We start from the raw sequence: 19,418 nt of genomic DNA on the forward strand, positions 1-19,418 counted from the left end.
CAAATGGCATTGGTAGCTGTGTCAATGTTGTTTTGAAGCAAAATAAACTATTTAATGTGTTCAATTCATGGAGGAAATGGCAACATCTTGGCACCAAATTAAATTCCCAACTACTTCTTTTAGGCTGATTTTCAGTCTAAGGCTGGTTTTTCTGCACTATTAGGTAAAAAAAAAACAAAATGTAAAAAGACAAATAAGTCCCATCCTTATAGTTTGCTTCTGTCCAGCCTCTTCTTGGCAGGATTGGGGTACTGAGGATTCTCTATCACCCCTTCTCCAAACTTGAGCTCCAGGAAGGCGCGGTGGTTGTTGGGGCCGTAAGCTGTGATCCCCGCAAATGGCATGGGCACTAGCGGCTGCAAGAAGTGCTCTGGGAACTCTACATCTTGTTTGTGCTCTGTCCATGTGTCTTTGGTCATGATGCCATTGCGTGGATAGAAAGGCCAAAGATCCACATGTAGATGGTTGGCCTCACTGTACTGGACCCTGTAAAAGTCTCCTTCCACCGCCCGTTCCCAGACGTAGCCATTAGCGTCCACCAGAGAGCCCGAGTCCAGGTTCTTCAGGTGATCGCAGTTGGGTACATCTTCCAGATAGATGCCCAAGTCCACATCGTAGTCCCATGGAATGATGTCCTGGTGGCGGGCAGCACCCAGCAGAGTTCCCCCCTCCAACCAGTAGCGTACACCAGAGCTCTCCAGGATATTGATAACGTACTTGGTGGTCTCTCTGAGTGCCCGCAGGCAGCAGGGTGGGGTCCAGCGCTCCAGATAGAGGTAATCCGGGGTGTCATCTCGAACAGTGCCAAAACAACGAGGTGTTTCTTTACTGCAACCATGCCACTGTTCCTTGCCATCAGGCAGAAGAAGGCGCTTCAGGCCAAAGCTCCTCATTAGCTTCCCTGTAGCTTCTTTTAGGCGAGTGTCAGCCTTCCATTGGTTGTGAGCTGAGCTAAAGAGGGGCCGGTGGCGAGCAGAGAAGCAGGGGCTCTCCAGTAGTTTGACCTTCCAGCCTCTCAGGGAGGTCTGGATGAAGAGTGAGGAGAAGAGAGGTCGCCCTAAAGGGACAGACAGGTTGAAGAGGTCCTCGGTGCGAATGAGGATGACTGCATCTCCCTGCAAAGCTGTACACACACTCCCACTGCTCCCAGATGCTGCCGGTGTGTAAGTGGCTGTCCACTCTCTCAGGCTGACTCGCAGATGGAGACATTGCACAACGGAGCGAGTCAGCACAGGTGCGGCCACCAGCCTTACAGGGCCCCCTCCTTCACCTTCCAGTTCCCTTATCAGCCTCTCCATAGCACGGCTCTGTTCCAGCTCCACCCCATCAGGCACCAATAGCACAAATTCAGTCTGGACGTGGAACTCTGGCCTGTGAGCCTGAGGTGGCTGATCGGGGCTGGGAGAAAGCATCAGAAGCCGAGCCCCCTCTGGAAGAAGCAGCGGAGGGTACGGCACAGTGTCAGCCACAGCCAGGAAGGGAAGTTCAGGCTTCTGGTGCAGGAAAGAACGTGCCACATCACCCACATAATTCTCAAAGTTTTCAAACTCACGAAGGAGCACTGTCACACGAGGTCCACGGCTGTTTCCCTCCACTCCAACCACTCCAGCCCCGACCAACCCACTGACGGGTCCAATGAGACCCCCGAGGCCTCCCCCCAGACCCAGGCCAGGGGCTGGGAGACCAGTCCTCCTGGAGACCCTGCCAAGGTCTCTCCGTTTCTCCATCATCTGTTGCTGGGCCCGTGACACATAGTAGAGAATGAGGAGGTTCAGGATAATGGCAACAGTTAACAGGCCCTGGCAAAAACTCACCCGCATGGCACCTGGTTGTTTCTTCTACTTTCTTTCAGCAGTAGAATGGAACAGGGCTCTCTGAGCTGGACAATTTGAATTTATAGAGTTGGTTGAACTCAAGTCCCCATTGGTTTACTACTGAAGAGGTGTGTGTCTTTTCAGGATTACATGCACACTGCAAAAGAGAGGGAACATTCAACATCAATACACACTGAATGTCCAATAACCCAGTAACTGCATACATCTTTTGATTGCATAGACTAATCTACACAGACGATGATATGCATTCCTTTACTGAAATATTTACTTTGATGCCATATCAAGATGATGCAAAATGATATTGGGAATACTGTCTTTGATGTGGCTATGCCCTGGATCACCTTGGACCATAAATTGATAAACATGCAAACTGCAAAAGTTTTTTTTTAATCTTTTAAAAGTCAAAACAAGAATTCTCTCTAGTCAGTGAGCCATGTGTATGATACAATTAAGAAAATTGTATGCTTAATCTTAAATATCATTTTTTTCTATTCTTATTTACATGATCTGCTTTATCCATCTGCAAGTATACAATAGTATGTATAGCTAACTTTGACAGTGAAGTATCTTTCGTATGTCCATACGTCACAGGCTACCTGAGGTCTGATACAATAAATGGTCTCGGCGTGCAGCCTACTGGCAGCTATATAGCAACGAAATGAGACAGGCTTTTAAAACGTATATCCATAATTTACCTTCTTGTTTATTGTTTTTTCTTAAAAGATATTCAGTCGCCAATTCCAACCCGCTTCGCCGTCTTAACGTTATAAATAACCTGACGTTGAAATGAATGTATTTAACGCCACACACTCATCCTGAGAGCTCTTCCCAGCTAGATTTGGTCACAGAGGAGAAATCTATAAACGGAAGCCGAAAAGACATTAATTTGCACAGTGAACAAATTCATCGTCATATAGGAGATATCTTATAATCCCGTGTTTTGAAAATATAGTCCATTTTTTTGGCGGCCATGATGCATTACAGTGGTGCCGTCGGTATGTGGGATCGCTAAAATTGTTAAGATTTAACAGCGCGCTTCTACCGCTACAAAACTGCAAGAAGAGCAGGTTTATACTTCCGGTAAGGGCTTTTCAAAATAAATCTTCTATCCCAAGCAAGCAAATGTAGATTCATTATTATTATTATTATTATTATTATTATTATTATTGTTATTATTATTGCAAGTAATAAGTAGCAACTACAAAGATATAAAGTTGATCAGCCACAGTATGAAGATATGGGAAAGAGTTGTGGAATCTAGGTTAAGAGGAGAGGTGACGATTAGCGAGCAGCAGTATGGTTTCATGCCACGAAAGAGCACCACAGGTGCGATGTTTGCTTTGAGAATGTTGATAGAGAAGTAGAGAAGGTCAGGAGTTACATTGTGTCTTTGTGGATTTAGAGAAAGCATATGACAGGGTGCCGAGAGAGGAGGTGTGGTAGTCGGGGGTGGCAGAGAAGTTATGTAGGCGTGGTGCAGGATATATATGAGGGCAGTGTGACAGTGGTGAGGTGTGCGGAAGGAATGACGGATTGGATCAAGGTGCAGGTGGGGTTACGTCAATGCTCAACTCTGCTCCCTTTCTTGTTTGTAATGGTGATAGACAGGTTGACGGTCGAAATCAGGCAGGAGTCTCCGTGGACTATGATGTTTGCGGATGACAATGTGATCTGTAGTGAGAGTAGGGTGCAGGTTGAGGAGAGCCTGGAGAGGTGGAGGTATGCACTGGAGAGAAGGGGAATGAAAGTCAGTTGGCGCAAGACGGAATACATATGCGTGAATGAGGGGGAGGACAGCAGAATGGTGAGGATGCAAGGAGTAGAGGTGATGAAGGTGGTTGAGTTTTAATACTTGGGGTCAACTGTTCAAAGTAACGGGGGAGTGCGGAAGAGAGGCGAAGAAGAGAGTGCAGGCAGGGTGGAGTGGATGGAGAAGAGTGTCAGGAGTGATTTGCGACAGAAGTCTACCAGCAAGAGTGAAAGGGAAGGTTTATAAGATGGTAGCGAGACCAGCTATGTTGTATGGTTTGGAGACAGCGGCACTGACAAAAAGACAGGAGGCGGAGTTGGAGGTGGCAGAGTTCAAGATGTCAAGATTTTCATTGGGAGTGACGAAGATGGATAGAGTTAGGAACGAGTGGAGACAAAGCAAGAGAGGCAAGATTGAGATGGTTTGGACATGTGTGGAGGAGAGATGCTGGGTATATTGGGAGAAGGATGCTGAAGATGGAGCTACCAGGCAACAAGAAAAGAGGAAGACCAAATAGGAGGTTTATGAATGTGGTGAGGGAGGACATGCAGGTGGCTGGCGTGACAGGAAGCTGCAGAGGACAGGAAGAGATGGAAACGGATGATCCGCTGTGGCGACCCCTAACCGAAGCAGTCGAAGGAGGAGGAAGAGGAGGGGAAGAAGAAGAAGAAGAAGAAGAAGAACTATTGTTGTTGGTGTTGTTTATTTTGTCATTTGCTATAATAGCATGACAAATGTTCTTTCTGCTGCATTTGTCTTAAATGCAAGTATTAGAGAAGCAAATCAGGAAATCAGGAATGTTTGGAAGTTTTTTTTAATTGCATTTATGTTTAAATAATTTCCCGTGTATAATAAATAGATTAATAACATTTTGACATTTTGGGTTGGGATTTGTGAAATGAAAAGTATGTCAACATGTACATTTTTCTTTTTTCAAAAACAAAGTTTAAGTACGCCACATTAATTTTGTAGCACAGAGGCCACAACTTAAATTTACTTTTGTATTAAATCTAGATATGATACTGATACTGTCCCAAAAGTGTCCACTTTCCTGGCTTCCTAAACTCCTCCCCTCCCACACTACCGCTCCTCTCTACGGAGCGCAAGAGTGAAGAGTTTTGGGACGCGCCCGTCCTGTGCATCCCAAAACTGTATCCCATCATAAAGCGTTTGTCTCACAAAATGGCAGGAAGTGAGTCCCCGTACACGACCTCCTCATTCTGTACGGCAGAAAGTGGGGCGCTTTATTTGTCATCCACTCGTATGTGTGGCCTCAAACGCGCACAAGAAGGAGGAAACAGTGAGAAAACGCAAAATAAGAGCCCCGGCAAAATTTTAGAATTTGCTTTTTGTATCAATGCACAAACATCTTTTTGAGCTTTCCTTAACCAGCCACTTCAGGTATAAAATAACCGCAAAATAAAATTCTTGATAACAGAAAAAAATAACACTGTTAGGTTGACTGATGGTGCTTTACCTTGGAGGTCGGGAAACGGAAGTTTAGTGTATTACCAGCTGAATAGTGATTTCTTGTCCTCCGTACGAGAAAAGAAGGAAGAAAGGAGGGTAGGTTACGGGGTCTGGAAGCGCTGGGTCTGAAGGGACGGGGTCAGTATTATTATTTTCTCCGACTGCGTCCACCTCCTTGTCCCGGCGGTAGATTAAAACGGTAAAGAAAATAAAAATGGAGGCGGATAGATCTGGCGGAGGAGCTGGTGGAACAAACCCGAACTGTGGAGGAGGAGGCGGCGGTGCGGGGCGCAACCCGAACGGGCCGAAAGCAGTACCCGGGCAAGCGACGACAGCCGCGGTGACCACGGCGGCAGCGGCCGGGGCGATGGCCGGGACGTCGCACCCTCGAGACTTGCAAGACGGGGACGCGGGCCTGTCGCTTCCCGGCATCTTACACTTCATCCAGTACGAGTGGGGACGCTTCCAGGCCGAGAAATATCGCTGGGAGGCTGAGAGAGACGAACTCAGGGTAATTGTTCATCATCATTATCATCATTTCGGATGCGTCTTATTCTGTTCACCGTGCAAAGGCTAATTGAAAATGAGGGCCAGAGCGAACTTTTGTTTTTTTCCTAAAGCGATCCATAAATCAAAATTACGAACCGTAAACCAAACTTGTGATTCGTTACGGTCTCCATGCACACTTATCTAGACAGATTGACATCATGCTAACGGGCTAACGCTACAGCTTTCCCAACGTTGCATCTGACAGGGATGCGTTGCTATTTGGAAGAGAAGCCTGGGGTCTGGTTTCTTACATCTTTGTTTTAAATCGTGTGTATTGCTTTGAAAACATGATTTGGGAACAGATTGATGCATGTTTTGTTTTTTTTTTAATCCCAGTGGGAAAACCGGAGTCTCAGATGGCTGTGTTGGCTGAAAGGTTGTAAATGTCACGCTGCTGCGGGTCGGTTTAAATGTGGGTTTGATCAGAGAATGCCTTTCAGAGCAAACACGGGTTGATGAGTTGATGCGGTATCTTGGCTTTTACACCTTTCCAGTATGTATCCTGACGTGTTTTCCTACACACACGCTTGCCCATAATCCTTTGTTTTTATTTTGACCAGGTTATTGTGGGTCAAAAGATGTGTCCATCACTGTTAGGATCCAGCATGTCCTATAATTGATAAGTCCTGTGACTATTTATAAAACATGTTATGAGAGCGCTCTCTCTCTCCCTCTCTCTGTCTCTGTCTGTCTGTCTGTCTGTCTGTCTGTCTGTCTCTCTCTCTCTCTCTCTCTCTCTCTCTCTCTCTCTCTCTCTCTCTCTCTCTCTCTCTCTCACTCTCACTCACTCACTCGTCAGTTAGCTTTTCTATAATTTTGAGGACCCTCATTGATTACGTTCATTTACCAACCTGACCTTAACAATCGGCTCTACCTGTCTAACTTTATCCCTAACCTAATCCTAATTCTAACCTTAACCCTCAACCCATGTCCCAATCCTAAAACAGCTCCTTGAAGAAATGAAGCCCGGCCAAAATGTCTTCACTGTTTTGGTTAAAAACTCAAATTGGTCCTCGCGAATATAGCTGAGCAAACTCACACACACACACACACACACACACACACACACACACACACACACACACACACACACACACACACACACACACACACACACACACACACAGAGTTTAAAGCCGAAATGGGCTTATGACCAGGTCGTTTGAGCAAGGTACATGTCCACCAACTGCAATTGTTGCTTATTGGCCAATTTTAGAAGAAATGTCAATTGGCAACTCATGGACAAGCGTTTGTAATGGGAAAAAGAGCATTTTCTGCCAAGGGCATACATAGTCGGCAGTCTTCTCCTAGACAAATAAAGGTTAAAACAAACTTAAGAATACATTTTTCTTCTGTCTTGTGACTGAAGTTCAAACAGTGTCTTTTCTCCTACAACCATAGAGTTAGGTTGAATTATCATCTGGATTTCATGAGGTTGACTAAACCGTTGGGAATCATAACAACTTCTGCCTTCTGTCAGTGCAACTCACTTTCCCTTCACCTCAAACCTATGTAGTTATAAATAGGAGCCTGATAAAATATGGATGAACAATAACGGTGACAATGCGCACTGCTTTTATGGGAGATGGTGGGGAAGGGTGGAAATGGAAGTTGGAAACAGGCTAGTGTCATATCTAGCACACCATTAGAGCTTCAACTGAAAGTGTGTATTGACATGTTTGCTAGCACCATTTCTGTAGGCTTAAAGAAAGAGATTACTCTGTGATGCTTAGGCAGTGAAGGGGCCTACATATAAGACTAGGACACACACACATGGATATACAGCAGGCTTATGTTGCCAACATACATGCACGGCTCATAAATGCCAGTTAGCATGTCCTTCGGAAGAGTGCCTTAGAGTCAGAGGCTCACATGTTCACAACCAGCTCACACGTCCAGTCATTTTGTGCACTTAATGTGTGTATGACCTTTATAGGCTTCTAAGAAAGCAACACACATCGCAGTCCACACCATAGCAAGATGGGCACCGATATGCGACAGCATTGTTACTATCACTTTTGTGTCACTTTTTTATGACTGTGTGTGCGTGCACGCGCCTGACCATGCTTTAGCTTATTGTATCTTAAGAAAGTGTGAATGTAATGCTATCAATGTGGCATGTGTTTTCTGCTATGAATGTGTGTGTGCCTGACCATTGTGTCATGTGAATGTAATGCTATCAGTGTGGCGTGTGTTTTTTGGTATGAATCGGGTCGTTAAAAAGAGCACCTGTGAATCTGTGTCTGGTGACAGCCAAGCCGTTGAGGCCCTTCTTCTCGATAGGCCAGGTGGGCTGTCCCCCTAGGGCCATAGCACAACAGTACAGAGGACAGGTGCCAGGAGGCGGCGTTTCCTTTTGAACACACACACACACACACACACACACACACACACACACACACACACACACACACACACACACACACACACACACACACACACACACACACACACACTTTCTCTTGTCCCAGACATTTATGGGAACTTTTTGTTATGTGTAGTCATTTTATGTCTTCAGCATAGCAGCCAAATGTGGAGGAAAAAGGCAGGTAGTGGTTAAGTTGAGGCTAACAGGTATGGCAGACTAAAGGCTGCTGCATACTTGGTACAGAGTTTGGAGCATTGGATGGCGTCAGAAAGCGCCTTTCAGATGTCAGCTAAAACAACAACCATCACTCAACCCAACATGATATCATGAAATTTCGTTCTTTTATTGACGAAAATTAATCTATTGAATCGTCCACCAGTGGATGATTGTTTAGCTTTTTTTGTCCTGCACTGGACGCATTTAAGTCAATGGAGATTTCAATGGACTGTCGTATCATTTCAAAACTAACCGGTAGATGAGTCATGTTGTAACTAGCCAAGATATCGCTGTTCAGTGACGCTATGTGAGTAACGTGTCAAACACGGTTGTATGTTTTGCTTGAAGTATCCTGATTTGTAGAGTTATTTGCCGTCATTCACCTAATTTTAATTTGATATAGTGTTGATAGTACAAAGACTTTTATTTCAGTTAGGGTCACTGAACAGCGATATCTTGGCTAGTTACAACATGATTGATCTACCCTGTCAGTTTTGAAATTATACGACAGTCCATTGAAATCTCCATTGACTTAAATTCGTCCAGTGCAGGACGAAGAAAGTTAAACAATCATCCACTGGTGGATGATTCAATAGATTAATTTTCGTCAATATAAGAACGAAATCTCGTGATATCGGGTTGATCAACCACGTCCTTGTTCAGTGTTGGGAAAAACACTGACACAGCAGCACTGTGGTTCTTTTGGAAATGGATCTTTGGGAATGAGATTTTGATCACACCGGTATCATCATGGGTGTCATTGAGTTAAACAAATGCCAATTTTTAGGATTGTAGTTTTGAAAGTGCGGGAGTTTTTTTGTTTTTCGTTTTTGTTTTTGTTTTTTTTTCATCTCATAATGGCAGCGGATGAAAAGTGCAAAATATTTTTTTTTTTACTTTGAATTTATTCGATGAAAAACAACATTAAAGCTGAATCATTGAATAGGTCCTGGCCAGTTAACTTGCTCTGTCTTATTAGGCTTTAATAGGGAAATGGATTGTGCTCCACCCCAACTTGTCTACACGTTGTAGGTATAGACCCAGGTTGCTATTCTCAGTCTACAAAGAGCAGGACAGGCCTGTATATCGTCTGGCCCTTTTTTGTATTCATCTCTTTTCCAGCTATTTAGTTTAACTAACAATTTTATTCCCAACTTCATTATAATGTAGAATAGATTACAAGTGACCCATATGACATCACTTCCTCTCGAGTGTTTTTCCTGGGGGGGGCTGGGTACTCATCTCTAATTAATGGCTATATGCTCTGAGCCATGACACATATGACATCCATATGTACTGTACAGCTACAGAAAGTGCCTCTCTCTTGTATTGAAACTGCCTGCCCCTGTGTACATGGATGTGCATGTTCTTTTGTCTGTCTGTATCTATTTGTACATATGGCTCTATCTATCTACTAAGCTTCCTACCTTCCTTTAATGTGTATGTGTATAAGACATGTTTTCCTTCCCTGCAACTCTGGTCATGCAATTTTTATGAAGTACTTCAAACCTCTCTTACTCAGTTACATACATGGGCATGTAATTCAACACGTGTTGATGGAACTGTAGTCAATGGGATCCATCACGTACCTCACTTGTTTTTTTCTTTTTCTTCCCTGGATGCATATCAAGCCATATCTAAACAAATCTAAATGGTATTCTCTCTCTACACACACACACATGCACACACACACACCAATTCCAAATCAAGCTGTCTCAAAAAAGTCCTGTGCTCCACTTGTTTTTTCCTGGGGATGGAGGAGAGGCGGAGTAAAAGCTGCCCTTGACCCTGTTCTGCTAGCGGAAGAGAGGGACAGACAGACTGGGCTTGAAGTGTCACTGCTTCTCAGCTGGCTGAACTCTGAAAAGGCCAATGGTAAAGGACTACACAGATGATAGTTCACTCACAGGAGAGATTAGATTGCATGACGGGTTTTTTACTCAACAAGGTTACCTCACAGTTTAGCCTGATGTAAGTATAACCACGTAATCTGAAGAACATATCCCAGGGTATGAATGTGTGAGGCTGTGTAAATTGATATGTAACAACCAAACGTTTAATTGATTTCTCTCTTCTCAAATTTGGTTCGACTTCAAGCAAGTGAACCAGCAGCTATTGTGACATGAACTAGTAACAGATGTTACCAGTGATACTAATTAAGTTCCATTCCATTCAGGTCAAACAGTCAGGGTGCTGCTATTGTGCATGCTGGCTCACTGGAAAGGCGCTACTACACTAATTGGAACGGAACCTTAATTAATTTCATTAATTAATCCTGCGTTTATCTGCTATTTCATGTCAATATGGCTGTCGTGAAAAAGGTCTATTATGTTAATTAAAACATAATTTCCTTTTGTAGATTTTGCATCGTTCTCCAAACCAGCAGCTATTTGAGGCATCTTATTCATCGTTGCCATTAGGTGTTATTAAATGTTAAAAGAGCCCTGGGGCCTCATGTATCAATCGTTATTATGGGTAAATTTGTTTGTACACACCCATGGGGTTTTTTTTAGCCCTGAAGTTTGTCTCAGACCAGTGTAGAACCTAGTAACCCCTGAATTTAGACACTGATTGGCTAACACTGACGTCTTTGCAGGCCTGGGTGATTGCTCGGTGCAAGAGGTAGACAATAGATGTTGGGAGGAAGGAATTACAAAAACCATCATGCTTTGCTGCTGACCGTCAGACAATCTTGAGGGCTAAAAAATTCCATGGGTGTGTAAGAACAAATTTGCCCATAGTAACGATTGATACATGAGGCCCCTGCTCTCTGGAAAAACAGTTTCGCTCTACCAGCTAATGGACGAACTGTTCACCCTCACTTCTGCGGGTCCTGATCCCACAGACAGGACCCGCAGAAATAAAGAATATTTCACGCACATTCATAGCTTAACCTCATGTTTTAAGCCATTCAAATCGATTAAACCCTGACTTGCATTAGAAAAAGAAAAAAAAACTGAGAAAGGAGTTAAACTAAGCTCTGATAAAAATGAAAGCAGGTCATGAAGGAGCAGCCTTTCAAATGTAGCCCGAGTCCTGAAAACCGTACTTGGGCACTGTAATATCTTTGTTTAGGGTACGTTAACATGTCATTTCTCACCAGATGTGTTTGTGCTTGTCAAAATTGAATATTTACATGTACATGCATGTGGGTGTGTGTATCCTGCTTCCGATCAAGGCAAATAGAGCCATGTTAAAGTTATGAGGTCATTGAGCGTCCGTGACGCCAGAGGCCTGTGTGAACATGTCTCTTGGGATATGCTGTGACACTGGCAAAGGGACGTGATGGTTATCGTGTGTGTGTGTGTGTGTGTGTGTGTGTGTGTGTGTGTGTGTGTGTGTGTGTGTGTGCATGTGTGCGTGCGCGCGTGCGTGCGCGCGTGCATGACTGTGTAGCCTACTTTAGAGAGAGAGACTAGAGGGGCAGACTGTACTGTAGCTGGTTGTCTCAGCATGGGAGTAGAAGCTTTGCCCAAAGGGGCAAAGCAGACACACTCCTTGTTCTGCCACCCTCATGCCCCCAGCATAAGCTGACAGGCAGATAACTTGTCCCCCAATCACCACGTTGAAGACGACATTCAGTTCAACTTCATTTAATGACTAGAGTTGGGGTAAAACTGAGACAATACAATGAATATAAGTAAGTTGTACATAAACAAAATAGGCATCAAACATGTTAGAGTGCTATATAAATGTAGTGATTATTATTATTATTATACAGACATGATATGTAAACATATAGAATTAATCCAATGTTAGCTTGTATCCATGTGAGAAACAACAAACAAGATAAAAGCTAACCGAGGTTAGTATTATAAACATTTAGATTAACATGTGGCGAAATAGGGTAAGCATTATGAACATAATAAAACACAGGTTGTTTTATGGCGGACAATTCAAGTTTTAGCCAACTCATGTGTCTACCCAATATCGGCAACGACAAGAATTTACCTCCATGCAAACAGATATAAACTGTTGTCTAACTCAGATTAACCTACCGACAATACTCTCAAAGGGCTGAAATGTATCAGATGTTGGTGGGTACTGTCGGCATGTGCAAACGCTGTTCCACTGTTATGCTTCCTTCTGCCTAAACTGCGCAGCAATTGCGGGACTACCTCAGTGGGATGACGTCCTCAGTGAGACCAAGGTCCCTTACAGAGACGGTGCATATTGAGCTCAACTACACAAATGTCTTGTTCTCACCTCTTGACAGTACATTCCCTGTCTGGTATCCTAGGATACTACTACTTCACTTATCTGCAGGGTCTGAAATTAACACTTGCCAAGCGCCAAATGCGGGTAGAATTATCATTTGGCGTGTAAGTTTCAGAAGCCACCAGACACTTTGGTGGCTGACTCTTTTTTCCAGTGAAATATCAGCATTGATGGTTCAGCGCGAGTAAGATTAGTAGCAAAATATCAGCCTTGGTTGCTCATACAGCGCACAAATGAACGAACTTGGTGTGCAAAACAGCTCGTGCATAAAGAGCGTGAGCCCGGAGCTCACAGGTGCGCAAAATGAATGATATTTCTAGTCCTGTCAGACGATAGCGGCTTGCATACTACAGTAGCTAGCGCTAATGCCACATTATGTGGCGACACATAGCCGGCGTAAGCCCACCCGGCCCAACAAAACGAATAAATGACGAGCCACCTGATGGGGTCAAACAAGAGAAGACAACATTTTGTCCTTATTGGAGATTTGAGAAGAAGACCGGAGTAGAGAGGAGTTGGTTGTGCTACAATATGACAAGTGTCCATGACTTGCACGGTTGCACCGTTTGTCAGAGGTATGGCGAAGGGCAAAACCCTCAACAATACATTTGTTGTCGGTAATAAAACCATGAAATTGGAAGCGATTGTAGACCATGAAACATCCAGGGTCCACACCACCTGCATTGTGGTCTCTCGGGCTCAAGCTCAGCCTCTCCATACAGCACAGGCATTTAAACAACTCACACAGTTCTCTGAAGACACGCAGAAATAAATGGTCTACATGTTCAGGACGGTATATGCTATAGGGAAGAAGGTGAGACCACTTTCAGGCTTTGCGTAGATGTGCGAGTAAGTATTATTTATCTTCATTAACGTTCAGGACTCATTGCAGAATAGAGCCAACGTAAGCTGCGTTAACGTTATGCTAACATTGATGTTATGGAGCTATTTTGTTGCACTTTGTTGCACATTGCTTTGTTGCACTTTTTTATTATCAATGCAAAATGAAATGAAATTACTTTTCACTTACAATCTGCTCTGACCACTGTTTTTATTCACCACCATAATGTGTTATCATGCAGATTAACTGTATGTATGATACGCAACACAAAAATCTAATTTTATTTTTTGGCTGGTAAAAAAAAAAAAGTTTGGCGGGTAGAAATTTTCATCTACAAGACATTTGGCTGGTGAACCAAAAAGTTAATTTCGGACCCTGCTTATCTGAATGTAAGGGGGTAGACTGATCTGATTTATCACAGGGCAGAAGTAAGACTATTTCAGAGATACAAACCCAATTCCAATGAAGTTGGGATGTTGTGTAAAACGTAAATAAAAACAGAATACAATGATTTGCAAATCCTTTTCGACCTATATTCAATTGAATACACTACAGAGACAAGTTATTTAATGTTCAAACTGATAAACTTTATTGTTTTTTTTTTTTGTTTTGCAAATATTAACTCATTTTGAATTTGATGCCTGCAACACGTTCCGAAAAAGCTGGGACAGGGGCATGTTTACCACTGTGTTACATCACCTTTCCTTTTAACAACACTCAATAAGCATTTGGGAACTGAGGACACTAATTGTTGAAGCTTTGTAGGTGGAATTCTTTCCCATTCTTGCTTGATGTACGACTTCAGTTGCTCAACAGTTGGGGTCTCCATTGTCGTTTTTTGCGCTCCATAATGCGCCACACATTTTCAATGGGAGACAGGTCTGGACTGCAGGCAGGCCAGTCTAGTACCCGCACTCCTTTACTACAAAGCCACGCTTTTGTAACACGTGCAGATTGTGGCTTGGCATTGTCTTGCTGAAATAAGCAGGGACGTCCCTGAAAAAGACATCGCTTGGATGGCAGCATATGTTGCTCCAAAACCTGTATGTACCTTTCAGCATTAATGGTGCCTTCACAGATGTGCAAGTTACCCATGCCATAGGCACTAACACACCCCCATACCATCACAGATGCTGGCTTTTGAACTTTGCACTGATAACAATCTGGATGGTCCTTTTCCTCTTTAGCCCGGAGGACACGACGTCCATGATTTCTAAAAACAATTTGAAATGTGGACTTGTGAGACCATGGCACACTTTTCCACTTTGCGTCAGTCCATCTCAGATGAGCTCGGGCCCAGGGAAGCCGGCAGCGTTTCTGGGTGTTGTTGAAATATGGCTTTCGCTATATATACAAGTGCATCTACAAGTGCAAGTTTTAACTTGCACTTGTTGATGTAGCAACGAACTGTGTTAACTGACAATGGTTTTCTGAAGTGTTCCTGAGCCCACGTGGTAATGTCCTTTACAGAATGGTCGGTTTTTAATGCAGTGCCGCCTGAGGGATCGAAGGTCACGGGTATTCAGTGTTGGTTTTCGGCCTTTCCCCTTACGTGCAGAGATTTCTCCAGATTCTCTGAATCTTTTGATGATATTATGGACTGTAGATGATGAAATCCCTAGATTCCTTGCAATTGTACATTGAGAAACGTTCTTGGAGTATTTGCTCATGCAGTTGTTCACAAATTGGTGAACCTTGCCCCATCCTTGCTTGTGAACGACTGAGCCTTTCGGGGATGCTCCTTTTATACCCAATCATGACACTCACCTGTTTCCAATTAACCTGTTCATCCGTGGAATGTTCCAAACAGGTGTTCTTTGAGCATTCCTCAACTTTCCAAGTCTTTCGTTGCCCCTGTCCCAGCTTCTTTGGAACATGTTGCAGGCATCAAATTCAAAATGAGTGAATATTTGCAAAAAACAATAAAGTTTATCAGTTTTAACATTAAATATCTTGTCTTTGTAATGTATTCAATTGAATAGAGGTAGAAAAGGATTTGCAAATCATTGTATTCTGTTTTTATTTACGTTTTACACAACATCCCAACTTCATTGGAATTGGGGTTTGTAGGTGTAAGGAACAACTTTGTCCCGTCCTTGTCCGTGAAGAGAGTCACTATGTCAAATTTTCAACCCAGTTCCAATGTAGTGAGCTCCGCCATATCCACAACTAACACAGCTGCGCAGAGTTCAAGCTGAGGAACAGTGTAATTTGGGCGAGGAGCCAGTTTTGCTTTTCCAAAGATAAAGCCTGAGTGGCAGTTTCCATCTATATCTAAGACCCTCAGATAGGCAATGGCAGCTGTGGCCTTTATGGAAATGTCAGAGAAGATGTAAAGCTCTCTGCATTGTGTGGTCAGTAGAGAAGCTTGAACACAGGACCTAGCGATTTTGAGGTGTTGGGAGTTCTTTTAGAGAATCTCTCCATTGTTCCCACTATTCCATTTTCTCTGGGGGCAATGGTGTGTCCCAGTCACAAGCGTCGGCTGTGAGGTCTTGAAGCAGGGCCTTCCCTTGTATGATGACAAGTGCTGCAAAGCCAAAGGGGGTCAGTTTACCATTGATACGATCCCACGAAGTGTGAATGAGTTTTTTTTCTCACTGGACACATGAAATGTGAATGTGTCACTCTTGAGGTCCCAGCTTATCCAAAGACTGTGTTGCATAGGTAAAGGGTCGACGCCAAGATCAGGTCCCTGAGATCCCTGGCATGATCCTCAAGAAGACATGCTGTCATTACTTCCTAATTTTTCAAGGCAATTTTATGGAGCCTCAGGTTAGAGCAAGCCAACATCTTCTGCGTCCTCCATAGGAGATTAGTGGCAGCCACTGCAGTAGCTAATGACTTCAATCCATCATCGATGTAAAAATCTCTTTCTCCAAATTCCTGAGAATCTATGCCATACTCTGACTCTCATTCTCGTGCTGTTCATTTGAGGCCATAAATTGCCACAGCCGGTGAGGGAGGGGTTATCCCTGAAGATGTGGACTTTCACTCTGTACTCAGTAACTTCCTTATTGGGGTTGTTACCTTTGTACCAGAAGAAGCGCAGGAAGTTTCTGTCTTCAGGCTGGACAAGAAAACAGTGGAACATCTGCTGTATGTCTGCAGTAATAGCTAGGGCTGTCACAAGAATGAAATTTTAGTTGACGATTAATTGTCATACAAATACCTGCAATTAACGATGTCTTTTTTTTGCCCCCCTCCTTTCTCTCCAATTGTACTTGGCCAATTACCCTATTTTCTGAGCTGTCCTGGTTGCTGCTCCACCCCCTCTGCCAATCCGGGGAGGGTTGCAGACGACCACATGCTTCCTCCGATAGATGTGGAGTCCCCAGCCGCTGCTTTTCACCTGACAGTGAGGAGTTTTGCCAGGGGGAAGTAGCACATGGGAGGGTCACGCTATTCCCCTCAGTTTCCCCTCCGCCCTGAACAGGCGCCCCGACCGACCAGAGGAGGCGTTAGTGCAGCAACCAGGACACATACCCACATCCGGCTTCCCACTCGCAGACACGGCCAATTGTGTCTGTAGGGATGCCCGACCAAGCCGGAGGTAACACGGGATTCGAACCGGCAATCCCCGTGTTGTTAGGCAATGGAATAGACCAATATGTTACCCACACGCCCTTAATTGTCTTTTTCTGATCATTTTATGCCGCTATTATAGTATAAGCCTAATAATAGTTTAATCTCTTGTGTCATTGTGTTTGTCATGTACATCTTGAGCCAACGAAAGCAAGAAAGGTTTCTCTCACATGAGGCGCTTCTCATAGGCACCATCAGAAACAGGTTGAAGAGTTTGCACACGTTAATCAAACTGTCTGCCACGTTTCTCTCCTTGAACAATGCCAGTCGCTGGTCAAAACTGGTCGCAGAGCTGTGCCTGCCCTTACACATTTCATTAAACAGTGACAGCTCGGTCTTCAGTTCCTTTTCACAGAAATTATACCGATGGCAAATGAAATCCAAATGACCCATTTCCGTTTGAGCAGAACTGGGGGCCAGGATGCTTTTCATGGCATTCAGAACGTCCATGTTGTTCTCCTAAATCGGTCATTGATTTCATTTATTGTCTTGTCCAAGACTTTGTTGTGCATTTCTTTGTAATGCTCCCGTCCGGTTTCATCATGTTCCGCGGGCGTTGTGTTGGCTGATCTCTTCCATGGCTGCTGCGGGCCTCGGTAGCTGTTTTGAGCACACAGCTTGCTTGTGTGCTGCCACAACTGCGAAAAAAAAAATCGTTGATTCTCATGGCCTGCACCGTTTCAACTGTGGAAGACACCAGGTCCTTAACAATTGTAAAGTTAAGGCTGGGTGACTGCAGTGCTTTTGATAGCACGTTGCATTGCGCGAGAACTCATCGCAACAACAGGCATGGGAACAAAATGTGGAAGCTTATGATTTGCTGTCATCAGAGTGTTTGCTCAGGCACCCACGCGCACGTCATTCTCCGAAATGTCATTCAAAGTGTCCACAATTGCCTCAAAATTATCTAGAATCGCTCTGAGTGCTTCGGCACGGCAGCTTCATCTGGTGTCACTGAGGGATTTCAACGTCTTAGCTTGGCCAAAAAATACGCCCCGCTGCATGGACTCAAAAATGGCATGATGTTTAGCTGACCTTTTGATAAAGGTGTGGAGTGAAGACACATTTGTCAACATGTGTCTGACTGCCGGAACACTGCGACACACATCAACAACACAGAGATTTAGAATATGCGCAAGACAGTGAATGTACATGGCAAGAGGGTGATCCTTCTGAATACGCGTTGCAACTCCGCTGTAAGCCCCTCGCATGCTTGCCACTCCATCATAGCACTGGGCCCTCAGATTGTCTAAATCCAGACCAAAGCTCTCCAATATGTTTTTCAAGAGCATTGCCAATGTTTCGCCGTCTGTTTTGTCTGTGCGGTAGAAACCGACAAACGATTCATGCACTGCAAAGTCACTGTCGACATACCTCAGTACAACTGCCACCTGCTCGTGTTGGCTGACGTCCTGTGTTTCATCTGCCATCACGGCAAAAATGTCCGCATCTCGCACACATTGTGTGATGTCACTTTTGATCTGGTTAGACATAATGGAGATTAATTCACTCTGGTGTTTGCAATGCACATAATTGTCGAACCTCTCCCGGTTTTTGAAAAAAACACTGGATGAGAGGACAGTCACTTGCTCTTAGTTCCATCAGCTCTAAAAAATTCCCCCGATTGGCGGAGCCCTCTGCTTCATCATGGCCCCGGAGACTCATAGCGGCGCGACAACAGAACAGCAAAGACTCGCACACTTTTTTTTCAGGTACTGTCTGTTTTCATCCACTTGCTTGCTATGTTCTGTACTGATCTGGGAAGCAACGCTGCCAGTTTTTAATGAATTTATGTAAGCGGTCAGCTTCGTAGCTGCAGAAATTTGTGAATTGCATTTTTGATGGTCGCCGAATTTTTCCAATGCCTTCTTCCAATTTCCAAATCCTACCATTCGAAATGTTTCTTCTTTGTTGTGGCCAGCAGTGCTAAATGCGCAGCATGAGTAACAGAATGCCCGATCAGCGGCGGGGCTGTACTCAAGCCATGGGTAGGTAACGTACCATTCTTTTCTAAACCTTCTCCCTCCTGTTGCAATGCAAACACATATAAACTGTTTTCTAACTCAAATTAACCTACCGACAATGCTCTCAAAGGGCTGAAATGTAGCAGATGTCAGCAAGCACTGTCAGCATGTGCAAACGATGTTCCACCATTATGCTTCCTTCTGCCTAAACTGTGCAGCAATCGCGAGACTACCCCATTGGGATGACATCATCAGAGAGACCAAGGTCCCTTAAAGAGACAGTGGATATTGAGCTCAACTACAAAAATGTCTTGTTCTCAACTCTTGACAGTACACTCCTGCCCTGCCCGTTCTTTCCTTGAATCCATATTGTTACACCAAAAGTCAGTACAGTGTATCAGGACCCAATTCTTTGTCATAGTATATTCTGCCCTTTATTAAATAGTAAGAAAAATGAGGTGAAATGTTCTTTGGCAAAAAGATATCCATGGGGCGCCCGGGTGGCGTGGTGGTCTATTCCATTACCTACCAACACGGGGATCGGCGGTTCAAATCCCTGTGTTACCTCCAGCTTGGTCGGGCGTCCCTACAGACACAATTGGCCATGTCTGCCAGATGTGGG

The 19,418-nt window shown here is 44.2% G+C and overlaps 2 protein-coding genes across 3 annotated transcripts in view; one reads left to right on the plus strand and one right to left on the minus strand.

Moving 5' to 3' along the window:
- Positions 1-5: 5 nt before the first annotated feature.
- fkrp (fukutin related protein) lies at positions 6-1,820 on the minus strand. Of its 2 annotated transcripts, XM_056284150.1 has the most exons (2): positions 1,701-1,820; positions 6-1,589 (listed from the first exon to the last, which is right to left on the minus strand). In XM_056284150.1, the coding sequence occupies exons 1-2, from the start codon at positions 1,818-1,820 to the stop codon at positions 207-209; spliced, it is 1,503 nt and encodes a 500-aa protein (XP_056140125.1). In that variant the 3' UTR covers positions 6-206. The 2 variants fall into 2 exon arrangements, with proteins under 2 accessions (XP_056140125.1, XP_056140124.1); XM_056284149.1 differs by having other exon boundaries at positions 6-1,820.
- Positions 1,821-5,138: 3,318 nt separating this feature from the next.
- The window catches only part of strn4 (striatin, calmodulin binding protein 4), a 31,590-nt gene continuing 17,310 nt past the window's right edge, over positions 5,139-19,418 (plus strand). Inside the window, exon 1 of the mRNA XM_056283003.1 lies at positions 5,139-5,566. Coding sequence (XP_056138978.1) covers positions 5,270-5,566 — 297 coding nt within the window. The 5' untranslated portion in view covers positions 5,139-5,269. The remainder of the gene's footprint in view (positions 5,567-19,418) is intronic.

The sequence above is a fragment of the Lampris incognitus genome, chromosome 7 (assembly GCF_029633865.1).
Source record: "Lampris incognitus isolate fLamInc1 chromosome 7, fLamInc1.hap2, whole genome shotgun sequence".
Lineage (NCBI taxonomy): Eukaryota > Metazoa > Chordata > Actinopteri > Lampriformes > Lampridae > Lampris > Lampris incognitus.

What these genes read in the sequence shown, in the direction of transcription:
- fkrp (XM_056284149.1), bottom strand. Translation starts at nt 1,820, where the DNA reads ATGCGGGTGAGTTTTTGCCAGGGCCTGTTAACTGTTGCCATTATCCTG.